At 35.8% G+C, this 26,670-nt stretch overlaps 6 protein-coding genes across 9 annotated transcripts; 2 read left to right on the top strand and 4 right to left on the bottom strand.

Moving 5' to 3' along the window:
• Positions 1-1,092: 1,092 nt before the first annotated feature.
• Positions 1,093-2,624, bottom strand: LOC18011099 (pirin-like protein At1g50590). 2 transcript variants are annotated; one of them, XM_006393070.2, is made up of 6 exons: positions 2,470-2,624; positions 2,324-2,373; positions 2,158-2,196; positions 1,994-2,022; positions 1,731-1,909; positions 1,093-1,649 (listed from the first exon to the last, which is right to left on the bottom strand). In XM_006393070.2, exons 1-6 carry the CDS (start codon positions 2,586-2,588, stop codon positions 1,127-1,129), a joined length of 939 nt encoding a protein of 312 aa, XP_006393132.1. In that variant the 5' UTR covers positions 2,589-2,624; the 3' UTR covers positions 1,093-1,126. The 2 variants fall into 2 exon arrangements, with proteins under 2 accessions (XP_006393132.1, XP_024006195.1); XM_024150427.1 differs by lacking the exon at positions 2,470-2,624 and having other exon boundaries at positions 2,319-2,336.
• Positions 2,625-5,025: 2,401 nt separating this feature from the next.
• Positions 5,026-7,536, bottom strand: LOC18011096 (scarecrow-like protein 5). Of its 2 annotated transcripts, none has more exons than XM_024150235.1 (2): positions 7,372-7,536; positions 5,026-6,904 (listed from the first exon to the last, which is right to left on the bottom strand). In XM_024150235.1, the coding sequence occupies exon 2, from the start codon at positions 6,891-6,893 to the stop codon at positions 5,292-5,294; it is 1,602 nt and encodes a 533-aa protein (XP_024006003.1). In that variant the 5' UTR covers positions 6,894-6,904; positions 7,372-7,536; the 3' UTR covers positions 5,026-5,291. The 2 variants fall into 2 exon arrangements, with proteins under 2 accessions (XP_024006003.1, XP_024006004.1); XM_024150236.1 differs by lacking the exon at positions 7,372-7,536 and adding an exon at positions 7,190-7,330.
• A 3,103-nt stretch (positions 7,537-10,639) lies between these two features.
• Positions 10,640-12,945, top strand: LOC18011095 (pollen receptor-like kinase 5). Its single transcript, XM_006393068.1, has 3 exons — positions 10,640-11,342; positions 11,499-12,167; positions 12,263-12,945. Exons 1-3 carry the CDS (start codon positions 10,640-10,642, stop codon positions 12,943-12,945), a joined length of 2,055 nt encoding a protein of 684 aa, XP_006393130.1.
• Positions 12,946-15,257: 2,312 nt separating this feature from the next.
• Positions 15,258-18,729, bottom strand: LOC112082839 (ubiquitin-conjugating enzyme E2 8-like). Its single transcript, XM_024150384.1, has 3 exons — positions 18,663-18,729; positions 15,596-15,816; positions 15,258-15,515 (listed from the first exon to the last, which is right to left on the bottom strand). The coding sequence occupies exons 1-3, from the start codon at positions 18,727-18,729 to the stop codon at positions 15,258-15,260; spliced, it is 546 nt and encodes a 181-aa protein (XP_024006152.1).
• A 381-nt stretch (positions 18,730-19,110) lies between these two features.
• LOC18010935 (PHD finger protein At3g20280) lies at positions 19,111-22,511 on the top strand. Of its 2 annotated transcripts, XM_024150263.1 has the most exons (5): positions 19,111-19,237; positions 19,333-19,819; positions 19,988-20,054; positions 20,154-20,330; positions 20,799-22,511. In XM_024150263.1, the coding sequence occupies exons 2-5, from the start codon at positions 19,406-19,408 to the stop codon at positions 22,262-22,264; spliced, it is 2,124 nt and encodes a 707-aa protein (XP_024006031.1). In that variant the 5' UTR covers positions 19,111-19,237; positions 19,333-19,405; the 3' UTR covers positions 22,265-22,511. The 2 variants fall into 2 exon arrangements, with proteins under 2 accessions (XP_024006031.1, XP_024006032.1); XM_024150264.1 differs by having other exon boundaries at positions 19,113-19,819.
• A 182-nt stretch (positions 22,512-22,693) lies between these two features.
• On the bottom strand, positions 22,694-25,101 carry LOC18010927. Its single transcript, XM_006393066.2, has 4 exons — positions 24,565-25,101; positions 23,549-23,998; positions 23,120-23,441; positions 22,694-23,031 (listed from the first exon to the last, which is right to left on the bottom strand). The coding sequence occupies exons 1-4, from the start codon at positions 24,985-24,987 to the stop codon at positions 22,895-22,897; spliced, it is 1,332 nt and encodes a 443-aa protein (XP_006393128.1). The 5' UTR covers positions 24,988-25,101; the 3' UTR covers positions 22,694-22,894.
• Positions 25,102-26,670: the final 1,569 nt, after the last annotated feature.

Here is a 26,670-nt window from a genome sequence, read left to right as displayed (position 1 = left end):
CATATGAAACCTAAAATGTACTTTCACAAACTCAGTCTCCAAACAACACATAGGTGTGTCGTTAAGAGAGAAGAACCGTCTCACTCACAGAATATCGTTGCTTCTTTCCACTTGGAGAAAGAAAGAAAAATAAAACAATATAACCGGAAGTTTTTTTCGTTTATCTCCCTCTTGAAGACTTAAAAGTTTTCTTGTTGGGAGGGAAATGGGGTCAATGTTTCATGCTTTTATGTACCCATTGTTTAGTTTTGATCATATGATTCCGTATTTTCATTTAGCCAATATACTAGCAGAGAAATGTCTCAAATCCCCTTTTGTGCTTCCTAAAAAATCTCAGAAATAATTCAAACCTCTCAATTTGTTCCCAAATAGCATTGTACGTCTTCGACACTCTTACTCTCCTTCCTGTGGAAGGTTTCCCACTTGGCGCCCACTCGGATATCCCAAACACGACTGGGAAAATCATATCCGATGCAATAACAATCAAATCGAATGAAAGGTTTGTGCTTTAAAACCTGACCTAATATTTTACGATTTTGTTGGTTGGATTCCTGAAATAGTAAAAGAGTTTGTAATAAAGAGTGCGAGTGAGAAAGTGCAAAGAAATAAAAAAATTAAAAAAAATTGATGGAGAGCTTTATACTTTAGTGGATAAAGATAGTGAGCTAGTGATGAGGAATCATAAGAAATTGAAGTAGATATTGGTTAGTCTTGGATTTATAAGTGGTTATGCTGATAAATTTGTTGAAGCATTGGAGAATGAAGTGTACAATACAAAATCGTCTTGGACTTTGATTGGATGGATACTTTGTAAATTCTAAATAATATATTTCTGTTTAAATTAAAGTGTTTTTACATTCTTAATATAATAAATTTTTGAATGAAATGAAATATATCAATCAGAAACAAACAAAAAAAATTAGAGATGACGTTTCAAAGAAAAAAAAAACTAAATGTATTTTTTTAAAAATGACTGTAAAACAAAATTCGTAAAATGGAGAGAAAATAGATAATCACTCTCCATTTTTTTCTGATCGATGTGGAAGGATCAAAATACAATTAATTAATAATGATATCAAAAAGGTACAAAAATATTAAAACAATTATAAGTAGAGGCAAAAACATTTTAGAACAATCCTAAGGCAGAAACAGCTTGAGACCTCCAATGTCTAGCCTTTTCAAATCCATTTGTAAAATTCTCAAAATCATCAATGGTCTGATCAATCTCTTCTTGTGTGTTCATAACAAAAGGACCAAACTGAACCATTGGTTCATTTATAGGCTCACCACCTACAAGGATAAACCGAAGTGGCAAACCGGAATCAGAACTGTTCCAAGCCTCTAACCGGTCACCACCTAGGCCTAGAATCAGAAAGTGATGTGCGGCAGCCGTTGAATGATGTGACCTGGCATCCCCAAAATGGCCTTGGCCTTGAAGAACATAGACAAACGCATTCCAGTGAATTGGAATGGGCTGAGAGATTCGAGAACCCGGCGAGAGAATGAAGTCTAAATACATTGTTGGTGTTCTTGTGCAAATCTTTGACTTAACTCCATTCCATTCCCCAGCTATAACTCTCACTCTCACACCATCTTTCTCCGCTTCTGCTATATCTTTGCTCTCAATCTCTTGATAACTCGGCTCCACTCTTCAAAGATTTAGAAAACAAGAAGAGGCTATAGTCTAATATATGGAAACATGCGAACATTTTCACATCAAAAAAGCTTACAGTTTGTGCTTTGAGGAGAGATTGATCCAAAGCTGCAGGCCTTTGCAGTGAGTAATGCTACTAGCATTAGAAGAAGGCATTTCAGAGTGAACAATGCCTTTTCCTGCTGTCATCCATTGTAATCCTCCTTCTTTTATTGCTCCTTTGTGTCCCTCACAGTCTTCATGCAAAATTTCTCCCTATGTAAATATAAATACATCATGAATTACGCGTGGCGATTCTTGCCAAATCGAATAAGAAGATAGAAAGAGATCAATCAGTACCTCTAACATGTAAGTGACTGTCTCAAATCCTGTTTTTGAAAAGAACAAGAAATTAGTGGTCATACTCTGTTTTTGTCAGCCGGTGAATATTTTATGAAAACTGAAAATGTTTTATTAAAAAATATATATTTTGATCTTAAAGGCAAATACAAACTCAAACCAACCTCTGTGTGGATGATCTGGGAATCCTGAATGAGCCGAAACTGCAAAGTTTTAAAGGATTATCTAATATTAATCTCTTCTAATTTTGCTTTAAGAAAAAAAAAATCTCACTTGAGAATAATTTAATTTAATTTAAGAGAACAAAGGAATAGAAGAATCAAACCCCACTTGAGAATTCATCCAAAACAAGAAATGGGTCGAAGTATCTTAACTCAAACCTGAAAAAAATCACAGATTTTTAAACCTCTTTTCATTTACAATCAGATATAACGAATTGATCATTTTCAGCTGCTAGTTTGTAATCTGTTTATTACCTTCCGATGCTTCTTCTTACAACAGCTCCAAAGCCTTCGTGTTGCTGTCTAGCAAAAAGCTTCTTAACAACTAACCTCTTCTTATTATTATCAGCAGAAGATTTATCTGGAATTGGCATCTTGAATCCGTAAAGAAACTTAGTGAAGAATATGTCTTGTTTGTTGAATCTCTGGTGAAGATATATTTATAGTAAGAAAGGAGTTGTTGTATTGACAGTTGGCCAATTTAAGAGGATGCATGTATCAAAAAACTTAAATGAACTATTTGGATTTTGAAGACGCCATTTTAAAACGTGATGTATGTTTAAATATACAAATAAGTTCTTTTTGCTTAATAAATTAGCTCTAAAATGTATTAATACGTTAGCAAAAGTTTATGTTTAAGAAAAATAGGGATGTAAATGTAACTATGTAAGATTTAGCTAAATTTGTAAGAAAGAAAAGAGAATCAGATTAAAATATGGACTCATTTAAAAAATAGGAGCCGATATCAAAGGTTTGTGTTACGTCATCAATTCATCATCTTCTATCTTTTGTAATAGCTCGCAGAAATTATGTTTCATTTCAAATGTTTTGTCGAAAGGCAAAAGTGAATGGATCATCTCTCTCAATTTCGTTAATGGACCCCGTGGATATTTCCAATTATTGCATCCGAAAATTTATTATTTTTTTGTATTCTCTTTTGTATCAACAGCTTCAAAACAAAACAAAAAATATAGTGGTCCATCCACTTTCAAAATTTTAGAAAGAACAAAATAAGTGTTCTTTTTTGTGCGTCGAATTCGGCTATGCTATGACAACATCTATGTAATCAAAGCCAGCTTCCAAATTATTTCCCTAGGCTGTAAAAAAAATGAATCTATCAAGTAGATAATCCTGATCAAATGATATAATCTACTCATTTTATTTTTGAATCGAGATAAGAAAAGTTATGATTATTACGAAATTTGGCTTGCGGTATTGACCACTATTATTATTATACTGGCATATCAAATGTTAGAATCTCAAAATTTATAAACCAATAACAATGCATTTTATTAAGAATATGAGGATGCTTAAACCATAAAACATTCACATATTTTAGATGCCAATACGCGTCGTTTAGTTCAGATACGCGCACGCGTTTATTAGCAGATCACGTGATATTAATAGCTGTCGACAGCATGACGTAAGAATGACTGTTAGACCATTTATCATTATCCGATCCTTTCTCATCTCGTGGGTACTTCTACTGATTTTATTTGAAGGGTCAAAGACACAAACTCAAGTCCTTGAATAATGTTTATGTAACTAACCCAAGAAACGACAACGATTATTTATTTACAAAGTATCTAGAAACTTTATGTTTTTGTCTGACGAATGAGTACATCACCGTGACATCATCAGGGAACTCAAGAATTTTCCTGAATCAATGTACCAAAACTGACCGTATCAAGAAGTACAGCTTTTAATGGACCAAGAATAAGATTTGAAATAATTTTTAGTTAGAAAAAAATTGGGGAAACGATGTTAGATTTGAATTGCTCATTTCTTCCTCATCTCATTGACTCATCATATAGCTTTTCATTTTTTTTTTTGTCTTTTTTACAAAGATGGTTATTGTTTGACCAACCGATTAGACAGTGGTCGTGTATATGCTCATAGTGGTAGCAATTGTCCGTTTTGACCAACTCACATGTTATCTTAACGGAATGTTTTAACTATTTTGTATTCACCCATTTTTAACTACTTCTTTTTGGGGTAAAAACCATTTTCTTACTTCTTTTGGGGTTAAAAGCCATTTCTTACTTCTTTTGGGGTTAAAAGCCATTTTCTACCTATTTTACTTAAAAAAAAAAAAAAACAAGCACTTTCATTGGTAAGTTTTACCCGTTGAATCTCTTATTACCGAGTTAGAAAAATGGTCACCAAACAGATATTCTATGTTTTCTATTACCAATATAGAAAATCAATAGTTTATCGACTTTTTTGTCGACGGTCGTACTTCTTAAATCAGGTTAATCAAACAAGTTAGCCACATTTGCAGGTAATCAAAATGATAAAAAAAGTGCTAATAAAAAAAAATTGAGGTTTTACGAACAAGAAAATCCGTTTTCCTGTTTTTATCCAGAGGCGTTGAGGTTTATATATAAGCCAAGTAAAACTTGAAAACAGAAAAAAAAAACCTCGACCTATACTTCAAACTAGCCCACTCCAAAGCCAGGGCCACTTAATGTTCTGAGTTCTAAGCCATACGAACCAACTTTAATTGAATCCATCACAAAGTAACCACAATATTGTGACTGAAACGTTTTATTTATTCTGACATCCTATTAGTTGATCTGACTTATGATTTTACATGATCAACTCCATAATCATAAAAAATAAATCAAACGCGCTTTAAAACGGTCGATTAATATGTATCATTTAACACCTTCTAATTGGTTAAACGCTTGACTAGTTATGAGTCTTATGACATTCGATTAATCAATAAGGTGACTCAAATCACATTATCTTTACACAAAAAATCTGCAGCTTGATAACGACAAGAAAACGTTGATCCCTTACTTTTATGTAAAACCAGAAAAGCCTTATAATTTTTCACATCAGAACAGAAGAGAGTTCTAAGTTTCAATGTCAAATCATAGTTTCTTTGAGAAAATAAAAACATAAACTTTTAAACATCCTGGGGTCATCAACAACACTTACTAGTTACTACTACAACATCTGGCAAGTGTTTCTTAGGTTCATAAGTTTTTAACTTTTACAAACAGATTCTGTAAACTGTAAAAGAAAATATTCTAAGTTCTCGAAATTTCTCAAAACCAAGCAAAGTTCTTGTGTTACCTCCAAGCACAAGAAGTGATAAGAGGTTGATTCTTCCATCCTAAATACAATGCTCCATCTCTCTCTTCAAGAGTATACTTTTCTGAATAACTCTCAAGCAACCCTTTGATCGTCGCGTTCACATACGAGCTCAAAGGATACGGTTTAAAACCCGCCATGTGAAACCTAGACCTCCATTTCCCTAACGGCTCGTGCCTCTCTTCTCTTTCAAGCCCTTCACAAGCTATAAGATTCACAACTTCCCTAGCCAAACAATGCTGCTCCACATTGATCCTTTCTTTGTGGTCTCTAGCGAGTTTCACATCGATAGATTCAAAAACCGCCAAGTAATGGTTCATTGTCTCCACAAACCGTGGAAGAAACGGCGCAGTGTTTGTGTTCGCTTCTTGCTCAACTAGAGTCACCACGCTCGGTGACAAACGCTTGACCAATCTCAACAATCTGTCTCTGTGATTCTCCACCGTTACACTCTCATCAGGCATGTGGTGAAGAACGAGCGGGAAGTTAACCGCTAAAGCTTCTCCATTTCTAACTCCAAGCTTCTCCATTTCAACTTCCGTGCAACACAAAGCAGCTCCGTTGAACTCAAAAGGCACACCACACATTTCAGCTAGCTTCCCGAGTCGTTGTCCAACTAGTTCAAGCCCTCCTTGTCGAGCAAACGATGATCTAGGATCATCAATCCCTGTTATTCTAACTCTTGGAGGTCCACCAGGACGAGCACCAAGAGCACGGATTAAACTCACCCATTGACCACCTTGAGAGATTTGAAAATCGATAATGTGCACAAAACTCTCGTTCTTCACAGCTTCAGCTATAGCTCCATTAGCGGATTCATAACCGAACTTGAAGTAAGGGCAAGCTTCGTATAAGATATGCATATAAGTAAGAAGCTCAGGACCTGTTGGGTCTTTGCATCTCAATGCTTTGTAGATGGAGCTACCAGAAGAAGCTAAACGAGCAATTAGCCCTTCAAGCATATAAGCTCCTAAGCGCTGAACAGGCTCACCAGAAACCGAAACCATTTGCTGTAACTGAGAAATCAACCAATCAGTCATAGCCACATCGTAGTTCTCGACCGCTTTTGCACATTCGTAGAGCATTCCTCTTAAATCTCCCCTCGAGATCATCTCCATAGATCTATACATTGCTGAAGAAACAACCCTGTGTTGTTGTCCAAACCCGGCTTGATGATCACAACCGTTAAAGCTGTTGTCTAAATCAGGCTCCATCATTGCAGTCTCCAAATCTTTAAGCATGAGACTAAGCTCTGTCTCGTTGTTGTTTGTCGCGGAAGATCCGCTTAAGGGAGAGTTGTTGTTGTTGTCATCAGGGGAATGATTAAACTCCGAAAACCGTGAAGAGTTGTTGTTGTTGTTGTTGTTGGATTGCGAAATCGGACTTCCATTAGAGGAAAAGCTTGTGGTTGAAGAAGAGTTGTTGTTAAGACAAGGATGAGACTTAGTGCCTGAAGAGGATTCAAGTGTGCAGTAAGAATCAAAAGTTTGAACTGAGATGTCCATCTGCTGGGCTGAAGATGGTTTATGGTAAAACATTGAAGATCCATCTTGAATGATATGTTTCTGAGTAGCCTCCATATTGAAATTATCTGGCAAGCAAACAAAGATTCTTAGATCTTGGGAATTCTACTTTGAACAAGAACCCTAATTGTTCCTCTTATGCTTCATATAGACAAAAAGACATCTTAAAGGTTGTGTCTTTATTTAGAAAGATTCAATTTAAGATCGACCCAGTAGATAAAAATCATAAACAACATCGAAACATGACTTCAATCCTCAATAGAAAGAAAAAATTCAGAAAATTTAACCGAAATTCTGAATACACGACTGTTACATAACTGGATAACTCAATTTCAAGTTTCAACACAGCTTACTCAAAAGATAGTTATGCTGCGCATAGATGATTGAAACAACAGGACGAACAAACGAAACTTAAGTAAGAAAATCACTAGACACTCGCAGAAACGGATAATTAACAAAAGCAACCGACAGAATTGGAGAAGAGAGAAAAAAGATGGGAACTTTGAAATCAAGAAACTCAGTTACGAAAACGAACCTGGTTTGGTTTGCAGAGAGAGAGAGAGATTGAGACAGGAAGATAGAGAGATTCTTGAGGTTTGAGCAAAAGATTGGTTTTTGATTTCGATTTTTGAAGCTTCAAAGGCAAAAGAATCAAAAGAGAAGTGCTTTGTTGCTACCACTTGCTGCCCACTTTCCACCAGGAGAATAATAATCTCGTTCACCTCATTTTTATCCTCATCTCTTTCTAAACTAAATACCCCTTTGACTATTCGAATTTACATGTTTGCCACTGTTGATATTTATGTAGCGCGTAAAAAGAACCTTTCTTTCTACCAGTCAGAGTATTATTAATTGACGATTGGCGAGTAAAATGATAAACTTATGTTGATAATGTTTTTGTTTGGAAATCAAAGTATTTTTCTTCTATTTGTCGTATTGTTATCTCATTATTAAAACCAAAGTTTTTTGACCAAAAAAAATAAAATAAAACCAAAGTTTAATGATTGAAAATTGCATAATGAAAGAATAATTTCACGATTTTGCAAATTTCTACAATCACTTTTCTATGATTTTTATCTAATAAATGCTAATAAATGAGATATTAATAATGAAATAAATGAAAAAATTGAGAGTTAATGAGAGAGTAGTTGAACTGTTGTAGGCTTACCATATTTTACCAGAGTCAACAATCTATTTTGGTTTACGTCATTCAACTCGTAACGGGTTTTTTTGTTTTCTGTTAATCAAAATTTTTTTTTACCTAGAAATTTCATGGAACCAAGATCAATCGTATGATATATATATATATATGTATATATATCCATGGGACCATTAAAAACTCGGACTTGAGTTGTTTTTTGTATTATATAATTGATAATTCCAATTCCTCGTAATGAAAGAAACACGAGCAAAAGCAAAAACAATGGGTACTTATCAATCGTGTATAATAATAGCAAATGGTCCTTGGAAAAAAATCTTTACAAAAACGTACGAACCGAGTAATTGCAATGACTCAAGAAATCAAAATATCTATGATGGTGATTTTATTATATTCTATGTGTGGACGAAGGTATGAAAGCAATATAAACATCTTTTTGTTTCCCTTTTTGGTAAACCTCGAGTCGTCAGAATGAACAATCAAAGTACACTATAGATAATTAATGTTATAACCAAACTAAAACATACAGTAGTGATTGATAATGTATAAATGGTATTTTGATTACCAAATCCACAGTTGATATTTTACCCAAAAAAAAATCCACAGTATCGTTTTTCATCGTGTAGGAAAAAAAAAATGCAGGCGAGGGTAAAATGGTCAGCAGAGACGCAAACATCGATGAGATCGGAAAGAAAAGAGATGGGGATGACACCAAACGTGCAAGCCAGGGGTTGGTCCAACACTTCTCACTTTTAGGCCTAAAAGTTTGTGATTATTCCCTGCCTTTTTATCCTCTCATTTTTTATTTACCAACTAACAAAATTATTTTTCTTTTTCTTACATAAATGTACATATTAACTACCATATATGCGACAAAAAAAAACTACCATATATATATATATATATATATCTATAATATCTTTACATAAATGGACTTTTTATTTGGTGTTTCAAGATCCGTAATTTTTTTAATTGAATGACTAGTGAATAGTCATGGCATCATACATCTATTTAACTGATGGTTAATGACATAACATCTAGACACTTGTCCAATTTATTATTTAGCATGAATGTGATGGATGATACACATTATTATAAAATGATGCATTCATGGTATGATATTTTTTTATATCTCATATGATCTAACTGAACTAAAAAATCGTTGGCAATATAGCTATTTACAAATCATGATTGTATATCAGCGCATCATCTTTCAACATCGACTAATCATGGATCTGAAAAGATCATTATATGATATTCATTTTATTTATAATATTTTTTCCATATGTATATACGACATTGCAAATTAAAATTTTGAAGTTATAAAAAAACCAAACCATTCATGTATATACTTTTTATCTTGTTCATTGCAAAAATAATAATAATAATAATAACATACCAAAATAATTTTTTTAAAATGGTGAAATCCAAATCCAGCATTAAATGTTAAGTCTGAAGAAAAATATCTCCATCAAATATACAATTTTATCATTTTGAAGGAAATATATAAAACGGTTATGGCAAGATAAAAAGTAACTAAATATCTGCTGTCAAAAGAAAAGAAAAGAAAAAACAATTTCCAGCAAGAACAAAATGGTATGGACGCTGCAGGAGCAGCAGTGTGTGTACTTGAAAGTTCACACGTTACATTTCTGATTTCATTCATTCAAGCAAAATGCCGACCAGATTTGAGGGCCCATCATCGCATCGCCTTTAAAGCGTTTGACCCGTTCCGCGTGCGTTTTGAAGGAGAGAAAATTTTATATTTGACCTCTCATTTTTTATTTTACTTTGATTTCTACCCAATATAATTTTATTATTTTCGCTCTGCTCGAATCGATGATGATGTCTTTGCTGTTTCTTTTGTTTGTCTACGAGTAAACACTGTCGGAAAAATTCAACTCTTCCAAGTTACGACAATTCGTGCGCAATCACAGAATTTCTAAAAAGGAATTGCAAAGTCACCCATTTGATTCTTTACAAGACTTTAGAAAGAACATATGGAAGAAATTATTGTTTTACTATATTTCTATAAAAGACTAACTTTTAAAATATCATTATACAGCATACACTAGTTTACTTCATGTGGCACATTATGATCAAGCCAACGCTGCAAAGCTAAATATCCAGAGCAGAAAAAAAATTATCTAATATTTATTTACTTTATAAGGTAACAGGAGATAGAAGAGAAAGTTCGAAAAATTACACTTTGTTTAATTAGTTCCGATATTGTATACTAGAATAATCCACCAAATCATGGCTAATTCTTGAAATTTGTTATACAAGGTTAACTCATCTAGAGACACACAAAAAACTTTGGTTCGAACAAAAAGCAAATGACAAATCAGAACAACAAGGATTACATATGTTTAACTTAAAACAAGACAACTGAATGGTTATCCAAAGATCTCTCTCAGCTAATAATAATCTTAAGATGACACAAATCTCAAAAACAAAATAGAACAAAAGAGAAAAGGAAAAAGAAAAAACACATCTTTGCCAATTTACACACTTTGTCTATTCTTGGTAGGTTTTGCTCTTCCCTCTTTCCGTTCATTCAATTTCTTGGCTTTCACGGAAGACGACGACAAACAAAAGAGAGATTTTAAAAAATCGAATTGATTCCATTGCGTGTGTAACCGCAATGCGAAATTGGGAGAACCCGGTTATGCTTGCGTGTAACACGGCCTCGAAGAAAAGTCTAGCTTCTTGCATTTTCCTCATCATCATCTTGTTATGTCCGGTTGTAATGTCTCAAGTGGTTGTGCCAGATTCAGACGCAGACTGTCTCTTGAGATTCAAAGATACATTAGCAAATAGTTCGGTGTTTAATAGTTGGGATCCATCAACATCACCGTGTCTAGGAAATGACGCGAATTGGTTTGGTGTTCTTTGTAGCAATTACGTTTGGGGGTTACAACTTGAGGGAATGGGCTTAACCGGGAGATTAAACCTCGAACCACTGGTTCCTATGAAGAATCTACGTACCATAAGCTTCATGAACAATAATTTCAAAGGCCCCATGCCTGAGGTTAACAGGCTTACTTCGTTGAAATCTTTGTATTTGTCTAATAACCTATTTTCGGGGGAGATACCCGGGAATGCATTTCAAGATATGCCCCATTTGAAGAAGATTTTGTTGGCGAATAACGCGTTCAGGGGAACAATTCCTTCTTCTTTAGCGTCTTTGCCCATGCTTATAGAGTTGAGGCTAAATGGTAACCAGTTTCAAGGGAAACTACCATATTTTAAACAAAAGGATCTTAAACTAGCTAGCTTTGAAAACAATGACCTCGATGGACCGATACCCGAAAGCCTTCAAAACATGGATCCAGGCTCATTTGCAGGTATATTTTCATAGTTCCTTAGAGATTACCATTTACGTAACATGTTCTCTACATCATTAGGCCTTTTTAAGGCGTGCAACTAATGCATTAGTGTAAAATTCCAAAAACATTTTGTTGCTTAACATGAATGCATGTTTTGTGTTTGGTAAATTGTAGGTAACAAAGATTTGTGTGGTCCTCCATTAAGTCCATGTTCCTCCTCTCGAGGAATTCCTGTTAATCCAACATCTCCTCCTAGTCCTCCTATTAGTCCTCCCCAGGGGAACAAGACCGGATCTTTTAACACTATAGCGATCATTTTGATCGTTATTGGCATAATACTAATGATCATGGCGCTTGTGATCTGTTTCATTCAGTCAAGAAGACGAAATTTCTTGTCAGCTTATCCTTCCGCAGGCAAGGAAAGGGTAGAGAGCTACACTTATCATCAACCCGTGATTAAGAACACTAAACCCGCTGAATCTGTTGTGTGTCATGGAAAGAGAGGATCCATGCCTGATCCAGCAGGCAGGCTTCTATTTGTGCGTGATGACATTCAAAGATTCGGTCTTCAAGACCTTCTTAGAGCTTCAGCTGAAGTTCTTGGTAGCGGAACATTTGGTGCTTCATACAAAGCAGCAATATCTAGTGGACAAACATTGGTCGTGAAGAGGTATAAGCTTATGAACAATGTAGGAAGAGAAGAGTTTCATGAGCATATGAGACGGTTAGGGAGATTAAACCATCCAAATCTATTGCCTCTCGTCGCTTACTATTACCGGAGAGAAGAGAAGCTTTTAGTCACACAGTTTATGCCTAATAGCAGCTTGGCAAGTCATCTTCATGGTATGTTTTAAAACATTTCCTAGGTTTCCATCTCAATACTAGTTTAAAATTTTTAGACATCTTATATATACATTTCTGTATCTGATTATTTTCAGCGAATCGTTCCACGGATCAGCCTGGATTAGATTGGATAACACGTCTAAAGATCATAAAAGGAGTAGCAAAGGGTTTATCTTACTTGTTCAAGGAGTTACCGACCCTAACAATCCCTCACGGTCATATTAAGTCATCGAACGTGGTTTTAGACGAATCATTCGAGCCATTGTTAACTGATTACGCTTTAAGACCAGTGATGAGCTCAGAGCACGCACATAACTTTATGATTGCATACAAATCACCAGAGTATAGACCCGCGAAAGGACAAATCATAACGAAGAAGACAGATGTTTGGTGTCTTGGTGTGTTGATCTTAGAGCTTTTGACAGGGAGATTCCCTGAGAATTACTTAACGCAAGGTTATGATCCAAACATGAGTCTTGTGACTTGGGTTAGTGATATGGTTAAGGAGAAGAAAACAGGTGACGTGTTCGACAAGGAAATGAAAGGGAAGAAGAATTGTAAAGCTGAAATGATTAATCTGTTGAAAATTGGGTTGAGATGTTGTGAAGAAGAAGAAGAGAGGAGGATGGAGATGAGCGAAGCTGTGGAAATGATTGATATGTTGAGAGAAGGAGAATCTGACGATGATTTTGGTTCTATGGATCATCGAGGAAGTAATAATTTATATTCTTCGATGTTATTGGACGATGTTGACTTTGGTTTCTCGATGAATCGATGAGTTTTCGGATTTTCGCTTATTGTTAGGAATATTTGAATATCCGGCGGTCGTAGCTTCACCGGAAAGAAGAAAGAAGAAAGAAGAACATATGATGGGTTTTTTCTTCTTATGGTTAATAATGCAGATAAGAAAAATGTATGAGCAATTAATGGAAAAATTTGTATATAAATTCATTGTGTATCTGTACATCACCATCATCATCAGCTTTAGGTCTTAATCCCAAACGAACGATTTGTGTTTATTTTTATCAGTTTTATATCTCATTCTCGTCTTTTTTTTTTTTTGGTTTAACCTCATTCTCATCAAGAGAAACACGTTTCTGTAAAGAAGAAAACACATAAAACTAAATTTTTTATAATAAAACTAAAAAAAACTTGAAAATCAAAAATTCACCAATGTCTACAATTTTCTCTGGTTGTCTCTTATTTCTCATCTCAATCTCTACTAAGACCATCTCCATCGCTGAATCTATGGGGGATTCTTAGAGTTTTATGGGTATTTAAAATAAATAAAAATTGATTAAAACATTAAGAACCACTTCTTAGAATCCTTGAATAAGAACCGATTTTAATAGAGTTCTTAGACACATGGTTCTCTCTCATGAAAAGTTTTTAAAAAAAATTAGGCCAATGTTCTTTGTACATGTGACTCTCTCTTTTATTAATTAAAAATTATTAAGAACTCCATGAGGGATTCAGTGATGGAGATGCTTTAACTTCTTATAAGATCCTTATCTAACAAAATTTTGATTTTCTGAATTTTACCATCAACACGCTCTGTAAAGATGATTGGTTTGGTAGTCAAGATGTAAATGTGCATGAAGACCATACCCTATCTCTCTCTCTCTCGATCCAATTGACCCCTATGAAGAAGAATTATACCACTATCATGAATGGAGTGTTAAAGATAGTAATGAATGGGAACTGATTAATGATGTAAATGTAATGAATGTGAATTGTTTAATGATGTAAATGTAACCCATGATCAAATGACTTTGGAAAACACTCCTAAGATGTGAGATTGCCTATTTACTGCTAGATCATGTGGATGTGCAATTAAAAACTACACATGAGAGAAGAATATATGAACCTCTACCAATGTATGTAATTGTTTTGTTTCTCTTATTGATTTATACTAATTTAGGTTTTCTCTTGGCAGTGAGAGCAACATCGACTGAAGACTAAAGACTCTGAAGACTCTGAAGACTCTGAAGACTCTGAAGACTCTGGAGACTCAAAAAGACTCTAAAAGACTCTAAAATCGTCTCAACTCAGAAAACTTTTGATAAAACTTAATACAGTGGAAGACATTAAATCAAGACATTATCAAAACATGTTTATATCTTTACTGTTAATTCCTAAGAATTTGTATTTTGTAAAATACAAATCATTTCTTATTATTTTCTTCCACATGTGTGAAGTATTGGTTTTTTAGTGTCTAGTGAATATACTCATTGATTTATTTTAATAATTGATCAAATTTTGCACACTAAAAATTGTTATGCTTGTTGGAGTCAAGATTTCAAAAGTGATAATATCTAAAACATTAATGCTAATTCATATCCTCTTTTTTTTCCTGTGTATCTTTTATATAAGAAAATTATGTACACTGGAGATCACAAATCATAAAACTCATCTCATGAATCTGAGGTCTTGTTTCATCTTCTTCACAAATCATAAGTCTCCTTTCATCTTATTTCACGAATAAGTATTAGGGTTTTGCATTGCATCTATCAAGATGTACAAGGTTACTTGGACTTAAAAAGAAAATGAAAAACTTCTGAAAGTTGGCTCCAATACTTTCGCTTTGAAATCTGCATGTCATGGATTTGTTTAGCTCTTATGAAAAATGCTCTAAATTAATAACTTATTTTATTTAAATCTTGGAAAACTGAAGACGATGAACTGCAATTGAGACTATGCAATGAATCCACGGACCTAATACATATAAGCTCAGTAATGGGAAGACTGACTTTTGTTTTGCAAAGTTATAGCAGCATGATTGGGAAAAAACCTATCTTATGTATTCCCTAAGAGCAAGTCCAGTAGTAAACCCCATAGAGGGGTTCATCAGCATTTAAAAACAATATTTTTTGGTTTGGGTGGTTTGGGAAGAACTCGGGTGAAAATAGGGTTCCAGTAGTGAACTCCATTTTGGAGTTCATCCCGAAAAAAAAAATATATTTTTTTAAAGAAATAAATTGAAAGAGTGTTAACACCAACAACAATGTTACAAAGACAAAATTCCAAAGAAAAACAGTAAAACAAGAGTTATACAAGTAGTTTTACATAAAGAAAGAGGGATAATTTTTTTCAAGGCCCAGCGTGCTCCAAAGTACATTCCCGAGCACGCTGATCGAACCCCGCCTTGTCTTCTTTATAGAGCTTCGCTTTGGCTTCATCGTAGTAGTCCCCCTCACCTATTTCAGGGTTTGTGAGCATCTCATGAAGTTTACTGAGAATAGTATTGATGGTGTAAATGGGCGAGAAGTTGTCGATAGTCAGCATCCGAAGGAAGATATGTCCACGCTCTCCTACGTTGGGGTGAAAGATTTTGGTTGTGAAGAAGACCTGCAGAGACAATATTAGAAAATATGAAAACCGTTTTAGTGGAAGAGAAAATATGAGAACAGATATTCTAGAGGAAATACCTTGGGTGGCTTGAACGGGTAATCTGGAGGAAAGTCCAAGCCGACTTTGAAGACTCCTCCAGAATAAGGCGATTCGGCTGGTCCGAAAATCACAGCCTCCCAATACGACAACTTTCCATCAATGGGGCCTGCCCTGTAGAGCGGGCTCTTAACCTCTCTATTTCCTTTTGCTGTATCGTTATGGATCTCTCCCAGTACGGTGGCATAGTAAACCCTAAACCCTAAAACAATACTTGAAAACAATCACATTTCAGTGAATTAGACCCCAATTGCAACCCCTAAACAAAGCCACCAAATGATTCAAATCCCAATCGATAATCACATTCGATAAGCCCCAGTAAGTGCACAATAACATTTTGATCGACCCACTATCAGCCTTGACGGTTCTAACAAAATAAAGAAATGCAAGACAAACAAAGCCAAACGATATACCAAAAGAGAAACGATATAAAACAATAACATTTTCATCGACCCACTATCAGCCTTGACGGTTCTAAAAAAAAAATGCAAGACAAACAAAGCCATACGACCCACAAAAGACAAGCAAAGCCTAAATTCATATTCGATAATGCCTTTAAACATATAGACGAATGATGCTAGTGATAGTTGGAAACACCAATTTGAACCCCCGAGCAAAAGCCCCAAAAAATTTCCACCAAAGAAACCCTAATTTCATCGATTACATTTTCAAAATCGATGCAATCAACCACTGAAATAGGTCTAATACGGTTGTATTTCATTGTTTCAATCTCCAATTGCAACCCCAAAAGAAACCCCCAAAAAATTTTCCCAAATCGCGTGAACCCTAAATTCCAGATTTCAATTTTTTTTCAAATCATACAAATATCGTTCGCAAATTCGATTATGAGTTTCAAATAGGCCACTAAATCTCGTAATGAACCATAAATCCCCCAAAAATCCCCCGATTGATCACCAAAATTTTCCCCCAAAAAAAATCGCAAACCCTAAAACTCAAATCGGCCAAAAACAACGAAAACAGAAGGACATATACTAACCTTGCCGATGTAGACGGAAGGTCGATCCTCCGATGAACAAACCACCGCAAATTGACACCGGTCTGAACGATTTCGACGGAGTCGTCGCGAATCGCAGGTGAAGAGGAAGAGAGGAGAAGAAAGAGGGGAAACACACGAAATGAATTTTTTGCCCAAATAAAATTTCCTTTCCCGAAAATTACCACGAAATCTCCACCAATCGCAGTGTGACACGTGGCTAAGAGGCGGGGTCGTCGAGCTCGCGCGGACGAACCGATCCGTCAATATTAGGCTTTATTTTTTTTTTTTTTAAATACATTCTGCCTATGAACCCGGGCCCAAACTCCTTCTCCAAACCCCCACTGGACATGCTCTAACAAAAAAGGTGCATTTCTCAAAATGGGATCACTACTATTCCAGAATCCTGAAGAGCACTGGTGCATCTACCTACCACAAGATGATCACCCTTAAAAACAAAATCAAACTTTAAACATTTAACTCTTTTTATATATACATATAAAATATATACCCTCCCAAAATTTTATATGATATGCTTTGTAATGAATAGTAAGAACCGATGGAAGGATGAATCTTGAGATCAAGATGGATCGATCATAGATGAAGGAGATCGCTTTAAAACAATGCACATAACAATTTACAAAAAGATGATGAAACTCTTAACCACCCAATTGTAATCTCAACCACCCTCTTCACAACATCTATTATTCTATGTAAACGTCTATATATATATACATGTGTATTAGAGTGAAAGAAGAGGTATCTTTCCCAACACGCTCTGTAGATTCTCTAACTCCTCACTATCTCCACTGGCTCATTGTTTGTCGTCAAATCCCACATCAGCGCGCATACTGATATACATCATCATATTAATTTTGATGTATAATAAATCTTCATTATGATTGAAAAGTGAATATATTATTATATTGCACCATCGGTGGCCAAGATGAGAGAAACTGGTCCTTGTAGTTATCTTTTTCAACACGCTCTGTAGATGGAGAAGGGGATGTGGAAGCAGCGTCTGTTGATGGAAATAGATGATCTATGATTTGGATAAAGTACTCAACTCTAAATCTATCCACCTTCGTTGCTTTAACAATATTCCACTTCGCAAAGTTCATTTATGTTTTTTGTTTGTTTGATTCTGCAATTCATTTATCTTTTAATTTTGCTTTCTCAGAGCCTAAACTTTTATAATTTTAATGACAAAAACCCAACATTCTCGTTTTTAAGCAATCACTACACCAATATTTCATGTCCCTTGATTGTCAAATTTTACTTACAATATTAACATCTTCTAAATAATACCAAATAATAATGGAAACCTCAAAACTTCTGATTCCATGCATTCGATTAGTTGTAAGCCACTCAAATTCGTTAATTATGCTCTTTCAAACCATTACTATTATTTAGCAAAATGTAAACTGAAGTGTATAAATTAGGGGGATTAAAATTATATTACCTGAGGGCGGATAACAACTAGAAAGTCTTTTTTTTTTTTTTTTGTCGACAATTTGTTCATTTCATAAAAGAACCTTACAACAGCCATTTAATTACATGATTTTGCAATGTTACCCTAGCTTTTTTTGCTAGATCATCAGCATCTCTGTTTGCTGCACGATTAACCTTCCTAAATGTGAAGTCACATTGAGTAGCCATTTTCTGAATATCATATAGAAACGTCGCCCATGGTAGATGATGGCCTTCATGTGAGCTGAGTAGGCTTTGGGTCTGTTGAAGAGGAACATAAAGTCTTTGTAAGTCACCACATATTGTTACTCCTTTGTACCCAAGTCTGCGAAGGTTAATTACCGCCATTCTGAGAGCTTCAGCCTCTGCTTCTATGGATGACTGTGTTGGTTCTACTGCAGAAGACCCGCAAAGTAAACGTTGACCGCCACTATTATATAAGATCCATCCTATGCCTGCCTTTTGATATGAAGATATCCAGGATGCATCTACACAACAAAAGAAACGATTAGCTGCTTGTGAATTGTGATGAACATTCTCAGCTACAATAAAATTCTCGTTTCTTTGCTCATAATTTCTACTACGTTCTGCTTGATGAATTTGCTGAGCATTTGCCATCATTGCATCCTTCCACAACTTAAAATCCACCATCGTCTTATGAATTATTTGCGGAATTGGCCATCTGGTATTGTTAAAAATGACATCATTTCTTTGCTTCCAGATTCGCCATCCTAGCAGGTGGAAAAAGAGGATGTGATCTTTTTCATGATGATTAGCTTCCACAAAGGACATATAAATTTCATTAATGCTCTGATGATTAAGTTGAAAGGAAGTCTAAATTTATACAAATGCAAAACATGAAAAAAAGCCCTTTTTGCTTGGTCTGTTTATAAGAAGTTAATGGTTCTACATTATAATAAGGCCTTAACATAAACAAGCCCAACTTTAAACCCAATAAATAAAGTCGCACAGCTCTTTATATTTTTATATTTCCTTTTATTTTTTTTATTTCTCTCTCTAGGCAGTATCTGCTCCTTCATCTCTCTCTCTCTAAAATCCTTTCATCTGCAAACAAACTCTTTTGTAAAAAAATCGGGAATCGACTCGTGCGTGTGTTTGCTCTCAAATTTTTCCCCCAAATTTTACCCGCGAAAATAAGGTTTTGTGAGATTTTAATCTTTTAATTTTCTTTTTTCGAATTTTTAAAAACCCACTTTCTCCGACGAAACTCAGATCTCCCTCTCTTTCTTCTAGGGTTTCTCTCGCTCTCTCCATCTATCCTCTGATTACTCTCCTTCGCGGCTCTCTCTCTTCCAAATTGTTGAAGATGGATGTGGAGATTGGTGATGTACCGGTGAATCTCGAATCCGTCGTAAAGGCTTCGGTGGTTGAAGAAAAGAATGAAAACGGCGAGGCAGAATCGGTGGCTCCACCGTCGAAGAAGCCACGTTTTGATGAGGAAGTGAATAGAGTGGCGGAGATTGTTCTTGTTTTATCGGCATTGCGGAGGATTCGAGGAGGGAAAAGCCCTACGGATTTGGAGCAGGAGCTTATGGTTGAAGCTAAGTCGAAATTGGTAGACATGTGTCAAGAGTTTGCTCCAAAGGATATTATCGGTAGGGATGCTATTGGAGCTGTGATTGAAGATCTGGGTTTGAATGGTAAGCTTAAGGATCAGCGATTAGGTTTTCGAGCACCTAAATTAACCATCTCCGAGAAGCTCTCTCTTGGGAAGAGAAAGGTTTGGTCTTTTCTTCAGTCTCGCTTCAATTCATTGACGAATTCTAAATATGTTGTAATGACTTGTCTTGAGTGTTAATTGGATATAATATGATTAGTTGTTGCTTGAAAAATTAAATTTTCTCTGTGGCCTTGATCTGATATGTTGCTTGATATATTAAACCTTTAGATGGAAGAATCGAAAAAGCACCCAGTAGTATCCACTACACATACATCTCCAGGTGTTTTAACTTCGGGTATGGCTACGCTTACAATCAGTTTTTCAATAAACCCATCAAGTAATAACTTCAGGAAGTTAATGACAATCCTCTTCATTGTATGCTATTGCTTTGCAGCAAATAATGTTTCCATGGCACATCATCAGTGGCCTAATAGCGAAATGAAGTCATCCATAAGTGCTGTTAATGCAACTGGAAGCCATTTCGTTAGGGATGCATCAGGAATAACACAAACTAGAATTGAGAGACCACAGTTTAAGTCAGATATGCATACCGGTGCTTCTCAGGGACCAGGTACGTTCACCTTGCGTACCTCGTTCTTTCCCCTGTTTTATTTGCAAGATATATTACGAGTGAGAAGATAGCTCGAAGAATTGGCTCAAAAGTTTTGGTTTTGGATGGTGGATTTTTTGGTCACTTGGTTGACTTTGCTATGGTTTTTGTAGTATACATTATAAGTTGACCTAGTTAATGAAGCCGCTCCTAGTGCCACTTTTGAGTACTACTACCCATCTTTTTGGTTTTGAAATTAATTAACCCTCCAAATTTCAGAATGTGTTTATTAAGTTCTGTGTTTGTAGAAAGCTTACTGGTGATATCTGCCTTTGCATATCCTTTCTCGGATTCTGTTTGTGTGTTCTTTTTGCGCTCTGAGAAACGTCTGTTAGGTTTTCATTTTGAGGTTCATAATCTTCTCTGCGTTTTTTGGTCGATTGTGACATGTATGTCTTTAAATTATTACTTATTCTTCTGAACCCGCAGTTCCTGCTGGAAATTATTTTGGGAATACTACATCTTGGTCTGCTCAACCACCTTCCAGTTCAACTATATCATTTGGTACACCATCAGAGAGCAAAGTTCATGTACCGAGTTCTTCAAGAGTCACAGATCCGAGCTTTAGACCATTCATGTCTCACACGCAGACAGGTACATTCCCAGGCATGAAAGGAGTGACTTATGGTCAGACTTCTTCACCTTTTGGAAACAACCACCATGCTGAAATTGCCAAGTTAATTCATAAAGTCCTGCAACCGCGTGCTAAACAAAATCTCTTGTGGAATCCACCTTCAAGAGAGTATATGAGTAAAGCAATGACATGCCAGATGTGTCAAGGAACTATCAACGAAGTAGAGACGGTGCTAATATGTGATGCCTGTGAAAAAGGTTATCACTTGAAATGTCTACAAGCAAACAATATGAAAGGTATTCCAAAATCTGAGTGGCATTGCTCAAGATGTGTGCAATTCTACAATGGGAAGCCTTTTCCTCCTAAATATGGTCGTGTCATGAGAAGCGCGACAACAGCGAAAATGTCTTCTACTACAGCTGAAGTTCAGTTACCCGCAGAGAAGAAGGTTGGTAAAATTAATCTAAAGGTTAATCAACAACAGGCAATGCCACATCCCGGGACAGCAAAACCAACTGAGAATTCAACTGGAGATCAAACAGTTGAAGCTAAAGACGCAGCTGCTAGAGCTCAAACAGTTGAAGCTGAAGACGCAGCAGCTACACGTCAAACAGTTGAAGCTGAAAACGCAGCAGCTATAGGTCAAACAGTTGAAGCTCAAGACGCAGCAGCTATGCGTCAAACAGTTGAAGCTCAAGACGCAGCTGCGATAGGTCAAACAGTTGAAGCTGAAGATGCAGCAGCTACATGTCAAACAGTTGAAGCTCAAGACGCAGCAGCTACACGTCAAACAGACGAAGCTGAAGATGCAGCTGCTATAGGTCAAACAGTTGAAGCTGAAGACGCAGCTGCTACAAGTCAAAAGGTTAAAGCTGATAACGCAGCAGCTATAAGTCAAACGGCTGAAGCTGAAGATGCAGCAGCTACTAATCAAACGGTTGAAGCTGAAGACGCAGCAGCTACAAGTCAAATGGTTGAAGCTGAAGATGCATCTATGAGTCGAGCAGTTGATACTAACAATGAATCACAAGGTTATGTAGGAAATGACGCTGAGTGTGACGATCCTTCAGAACCAGTATCTCACTCAGATACTCTTAATCCTCCGAAACTAGAGAACAAAGAAGATCCGAGCAAAGATGTTATTGAGGGATCTGTTTCTACGAATTGCCAAGATGAAGACCCGAAGATCGTCACTGAACCAACATTACAAGAGGAGAGTTCAGCTTCTCAGACAGAGAACTTACCGTCCCATACACCTTTGCAATCCAACACAGAACATTCTCAGCAGCAGAGTACACAGCCAAATGTCGAAGGGGCTTAACTGAATAATGCCACAGAAAATCGAGAGGAAGACAGATAACTGTGAATGATTGAGACAAAAAGTTACAGAGATGAGCATTCTCTCTGTCCTCTTACCCTCTTTGGTTCTCGAGTATATTATAGCAAGTGATTATGTCTTTAGTCTAACCTTTGGGCTGGGTTTTGATTACTGAAAGTCTAAAACTTTGTTCTATGAAGCCCGTGTTTCAATTTCTGAGCATAATTAGTGCTTGATTCAGTTTTTTTTAGTAGTTTAGCTTGAACCTTTTTCAGATACTTTTTTGTGAAATAATTCCTTAATTCACTGTAACCTTTTAAATTCCTACATTATCTAGTAACATGATGTAAAGATTGTACTGCAAGAATCGAGCTGCTAATAAGTAGAAGGATTTGTAGACTGTTTTAAAACAAGAGCGCAAAATAGAAAGGGGAAACAAAGATTTTTTTTATTTATTTGTGAACCTAATTTACAATGACATGAACTCTATAACAATTAACAGAACAATGAATACAATATATTGACGTATAAAAACCCAAATAAATAAATTTACAGTGAAGGAAAAAAACAAAAAAGATCAACAGTCTGAAAGTGGTTCAGTGCCAAAACATTCTTGATGATCCATAAAGAGATTCAAGATATACCAATGGTTTTACCAAGAAGCCAGAGAACAAGAGACAATTCAAGTCCGAAAATTGTATGGAGTGTACCTCTGTCCAGTGTAAACCCATACACTGTGATTCCTGCTCTGTTATTCTCGAAATAACTCACTACAAAAGAATCCAACCAGACATAATTAAGTTGAGACCATTAAAACAAAACCATTGCAGAAGATCTTTGAAGATGAGGGACTATTACCTAGAGCTTGTCGCTTTTGGAATGACATGGTACTGAAAGCATAAGCAGGAATGATATTATTGTTGTCCAGATCATCTTCCTCGTCACCATATTCCTCGCTGTCTGATTCTGCTACCGTAATAACATCATGACCTTTATTGTTGTTGTTGTTTCTAGCAACCAAAGTTGGAGTTTCTCCATCTGCCGTCTCATCAAAGGATTCTAATGTAGCGCATACATGCCATTTTGCAGCTAAACATGTCACAGCCTGAGCTTTGTGTGTGATTTTTGATGCACTTCGCAATAGTATGAGCAGTGCCGTGACTAATGTCATCGAACAAAGCTGAGATAAAAAAAGCACAACCAAATAAAAACAACTAAGTTTCTCCAAAATGGATTTTATTCGGAAACTCACACTATAACATATATAGTGAGTGAAAGGAAACTTACTGCGAGTTCTCCAGCTCTGTAGATATTGACTTCAGCGTAAGCTTTGGTAGTAATGAGCAGAGAAGAAAACTGACTTCCAGTAACAAGAACCAATAAGCATAGAATGAAGGAACGATATCTATGGCTGATGATTCTGAGATGACGTCTGATACGCAAATGTTCAGACAAGATAGAACCAACATCTGAATCAATCTGAAAGAGCTTAGCAAAGTCTTGAAGGCGAAGGATCTGAAGATGACAAATGAGACGGAAGAGAACACAGACAAGGAAGATCACGGTTGTACGGTAAAGCCAAGAACAAAGCTCCATTACACAAGCGACTGTGTCGCTTAAGATAACGTTTCCTAAAAAAGGTATCTGAGATCCACCTGAAGCGTACCACCATATTTTGTATGCGCTCATTGCTAAGAAACATGGGATCACAAAGTAGGAGACAATATGAAGCGAAGTCTGCAAGAAAGAACAAAAATGTGATTCAGACGATATTGCTAGTTTCATTAGCTAACATCGAACTTTGAAGTGCTTGTGAAGCAAGTAATATGGTAAATCCATATTTTTACTAGAAAGAATACACCAAAGTCTAAACTTTAACCTTTAAGATGCGTCGAGTAGTTTCCTAACTTTAAAATATTCATGATTCTTCTCTCTATCTTCTTCTATCTTGTGACTTACATTCTTTGTACAATTTATTTGCCATAAGAATAGAATATTAATTCTTTTACAATTATTGCTATTTTTTTCAACTTAGAATTATGTGGCAGAGATGAGTTGTTTCTTAGTTGTTTACACTTTACACCATTAGAAGAAAAAAAAAGAGATCTATTGTTAGCTTCAACATACTGCGACATGATCTGTAATAAAGATCCAAAATTTTTAACGAAAATCAACAAATTCGTGATTTTTTCCTAAAACCCAAAACCATTTGAATCGAAATCTCCCAAATTTCCGGAGAACGAAACTTCAATTTCGAGATTCAAAATCGGGGAATTTGGGGAAAATTATATTGAGAAACTCACATTGAGTTGATTAGTGTAGTTTCTGCGTACGGTTTCGCTCTCGTCCCAGAGTTTATCGAAGAAGAGGAATCGTCGGAGACCGTATTTGCTAACGAATCTGGTGAGGCAGAGGAAGGAGACGGCGGCGACGCTGCTGAGAGAAAGCTGGACGACGGAGTCGTAAGGCCTGGAGTGGTAACTGTCGCAGTCGGCGCAGGCGAGGAGGAAGTGAGAGATCGCCGGAACGACGAGCGTGAAGACGACGAACATCGTCCAGGAGAGAATCGCAGTCCATGGACTCGAGTGGTCCACGCACATCCATCTTAGGTATTTACGGAAGCTTTGTAGCTCGTCTTGCTGGTGCGAAACGCAGCGATTGAACACCTTGTTTTTCTCGCGGTTGATCAGCGGCTCTTTCCCGACGCCGATGGCGATGTCCGCCATGGACGATCGTTAAAGAAAAACGCTGCGAGAATCAGAGAGTTTAGAGAGAGAGAGAGAGAGAGTGAGAGAGAAATCGCGTTTGCGTTTTTTGGTATTTTCCTCCTTTCTCTGCGATTGGGGACACTTTCTGTGAACAGAAGTGATACGGGAAACGCTATTTATAGGTTTGTTATTTTTTTGCGTGTAAGATGTTTTTTTTTAAAAAAAATTTTAACATCGGTGTTTTTTGCTTTGTCTTGTGTAAGGTTGTGTGGTTATCTAAATAGTGAAAGAGGTCGAAAAAAAAATCTAAATAGTGAAAGATTATATTTTGTGAGTAGCTTAAAATTAAGGATCATTTTGCCAGGGTTTTTTCATGGTAAATAATATTTTGACTTTTTGAGAGAGTTAATTAAGTAAATGATTATCAATTCTTTTTCAAAAAAAACTTAATTGTGTGTTACTTCTCTAAATGACATGATCAAATAGCATGTTAATAAGAGAAACAATTTTTTTTCTTTTATAAAATATCATGTTAATCTCAATTGGCTAATCTCAAGATTAGTGTTTTTTTTTTACAAATATTTTTTAAATAATTTGTTTAACATAAAGCTTTAGTGCAATGACATTAATCAATAAACATGATATGACATTTTTGGACCAATGTTTATAGAGAACATCGAATTTGCCAGGTTTCATTGACTTCTATATAAGCGATAAAATTATGGGAGGATTATTCTACTAACCTTAGAAAGTATCTATATAACTTGTTTGGCGCACTTTTATTTTTTTTACAAAACTAACCTAGCATACCCAAAATACCTTTTTTGCCTTTGTGGAAAAAAACCTAATTACGAAAATGCCATTACTTTTTTAATGCCACGTACGCATAATATAGCGCTGAAATTTTGATAAGTCTACCAGGCTTTGACGGTAGACTTATCAAATTTTGGTCAACGCAAAAATTTTGTCGGTAGAGTTATTAGGTCGATGGTAGATTTATTCGAGAATTGGTAGAGTTTACAAATGTTGGTAGACTTATCTTGGTAGAGTTTTGACGATGAAAGGTATATTTATTTTGTTTTGGTAGATTTGTTGTTATGAATGACAGACTTGTCAAACGTGTTGGTAGACTTGTTAAAGAAAGCGTTGACTTTGTTGCATAGTTGACTTTGTCGGTAGATTTATTGTCAATGAGGTAGATTTGATTTCTGAGTTGGTAGACTTATGTCCTTCGGCAGTAGGCTTATGTGAAAAAAGTTGTCAATACGTGACGGTAGATATATCTGTTTTATGGTAGAGTTATATCTAGTTGGTAGATTTTTTGTTTTTGTGGTAGATATGTTTGTTTTGTGGTAGATTTAAATTCAAGTAAAATTTCTTCCGGTAAGTGGTAGATTATTTGTTACATGAGGTAGACTTACAAAATGTTGGTAGATTTATTTGTTTTGTGGTAGATATGTTTGTTGTGTGGTAGATTTAAATTGAAATAAAATTCTTTCCGGTAAGTGGTAGATTATTTGTTACATGAAGTAGACTTACAGAATGTTGGTAGATTTGTTTGTTAGTTTGGTAGAATTTATGTAATCTGGTAGAGTTATTGTACGTATGGTAGACTTCTTATAATAATCATGTGGTAGATTAATTAAGTTTGGTATTTACAAAGATAACCTCGATCTGGTAGACATATGAGGTGCTTATGGT

This window comes from Eutrema salsugineum, unplaced genomic scaffold (genome assembly GCF_000478725.1).
Source record: "Eutrema salsugineum unplaced genomic scaffold, Eutsalg1_0 scaffold_7, whole genome shotgun sequence".
NCBI lineage: Eukaryota > Viridiplantae > Streptophyta > Magnoliopsida > Brassicales > Brassicaceae > Eutrema > Eutrema salsugineum.
The sequence above is the reverse complement of the archived record's forward strand: the minus strand, read 5'-3'. Positions and strand labels throughout refer to the sequence as shown.

Coding starts and splice junctions, on each gene's coding strand:
- LOC18011099 (XM_006393070.2), bottom strand. CDS start 2,588: ATGCCAATTCCAGATAAATCTTCTGCTGATAATAATAAGAAGAGGTTA. Junction 2,374..2,469: donor GTAAGAAGAAGCATCGGAAG/GTAATAAACAGA, acceptor GATTTTTTTCAG/GTTTGAGTTAAGATACTTCG. Junction 2,023..2,157: donor CCCAGATCATCCACACAGAG/GTTGGTTTGAGT, acceptor TTTCAAAAACAG/GATTTGAGACAGTCACTTAC.
- LOC18011096 (XM_024150235.1), bottom strand. CDS start 6,893: ATGGAGGCTACTCAGAAACATATCATTCAAGATGGATCTTCAATGTTT.
- LOC18011095 (XM_006393068.1), top strand. CDS start 10,640: ATGCGAAATTGGGAGAACCCGGTTATGCTTGCGTGTAACACGGCCTCG. Junction 11,343..11,498: donor GGATCCAGGCTCATTTGCAG/GTATATTTTCAT, acceptor GGTAAATTGTAG/GTAACAAAGATTTGTGTGGT. Junction 12,168..12,262: donor CTTGGCAAGTCATCTTCATG/GTATGTTTTAAA, acceptor GATTATTTTCAG/CGAATCGTTCCACGGATCAG.
- LOC112082839 (XM_024150384.1), bottom strand. CDS start 18,729: ATGGTGGATTTTAAGTTGTGGAAGGATGCAATGATGGCAAATGCTCAG. Junction 15,817..18,662: donor GCAAATTCATCAAGCAGAAC/GTAGTAGAAATT, acceptor GTATTGTTTTAG/GGTTTAGGGTTTACTATGCC. Junction 15,516..15,595: donor ACCCGTTCAAGCCACCCAAG/GTATTTCCTCTA, acceptor TTGTCTCTGCAG/GTCTTCTTCACAACCAAAAT.
- LOC18010935 (XM_024150263.1), top strand. CDS start 19,406: ATGGATGTGGAGATTGGTGATGTACCGGTGAATCTCGAATCCGTCGTA. Junction 19,820..19,987: donor TCTCTCTTGGGAAGAGAAAG/GTTTGGTCTTTT, acceptor TTAAACCTTTAG/ATGGAAGAATCGAAAAAGCA. Junction 20,055..20,153: donor TCCAGGTGTTTTAACTTCGG/GTATGGCTACGC, acceptor ATTGCTTTGCAG/CAAATAATGTTTCCATGGCA.
- LOC18010927 (XM_006393066.2), bottom strand. CDS start 24,987: ATGGCGGACATCGCCATCGGCGTCGGGAAAGAGCCGCTGATCAACCGC. Junction 23,999..24,564: donor ACTACACTAATCAACTCAAT/GTGAGTTTCTCA, acceptor TCTTTCTTGCAG/ACTTCGCTTCATATTGTCTC. Junction 23,032..23,119: donor CCAAAAGCGACAAGCTCTAG/GTAATAGTCCCT, acceptor ATTCTTTTGTAG/TGAGTTATTTCGAGAATAAC.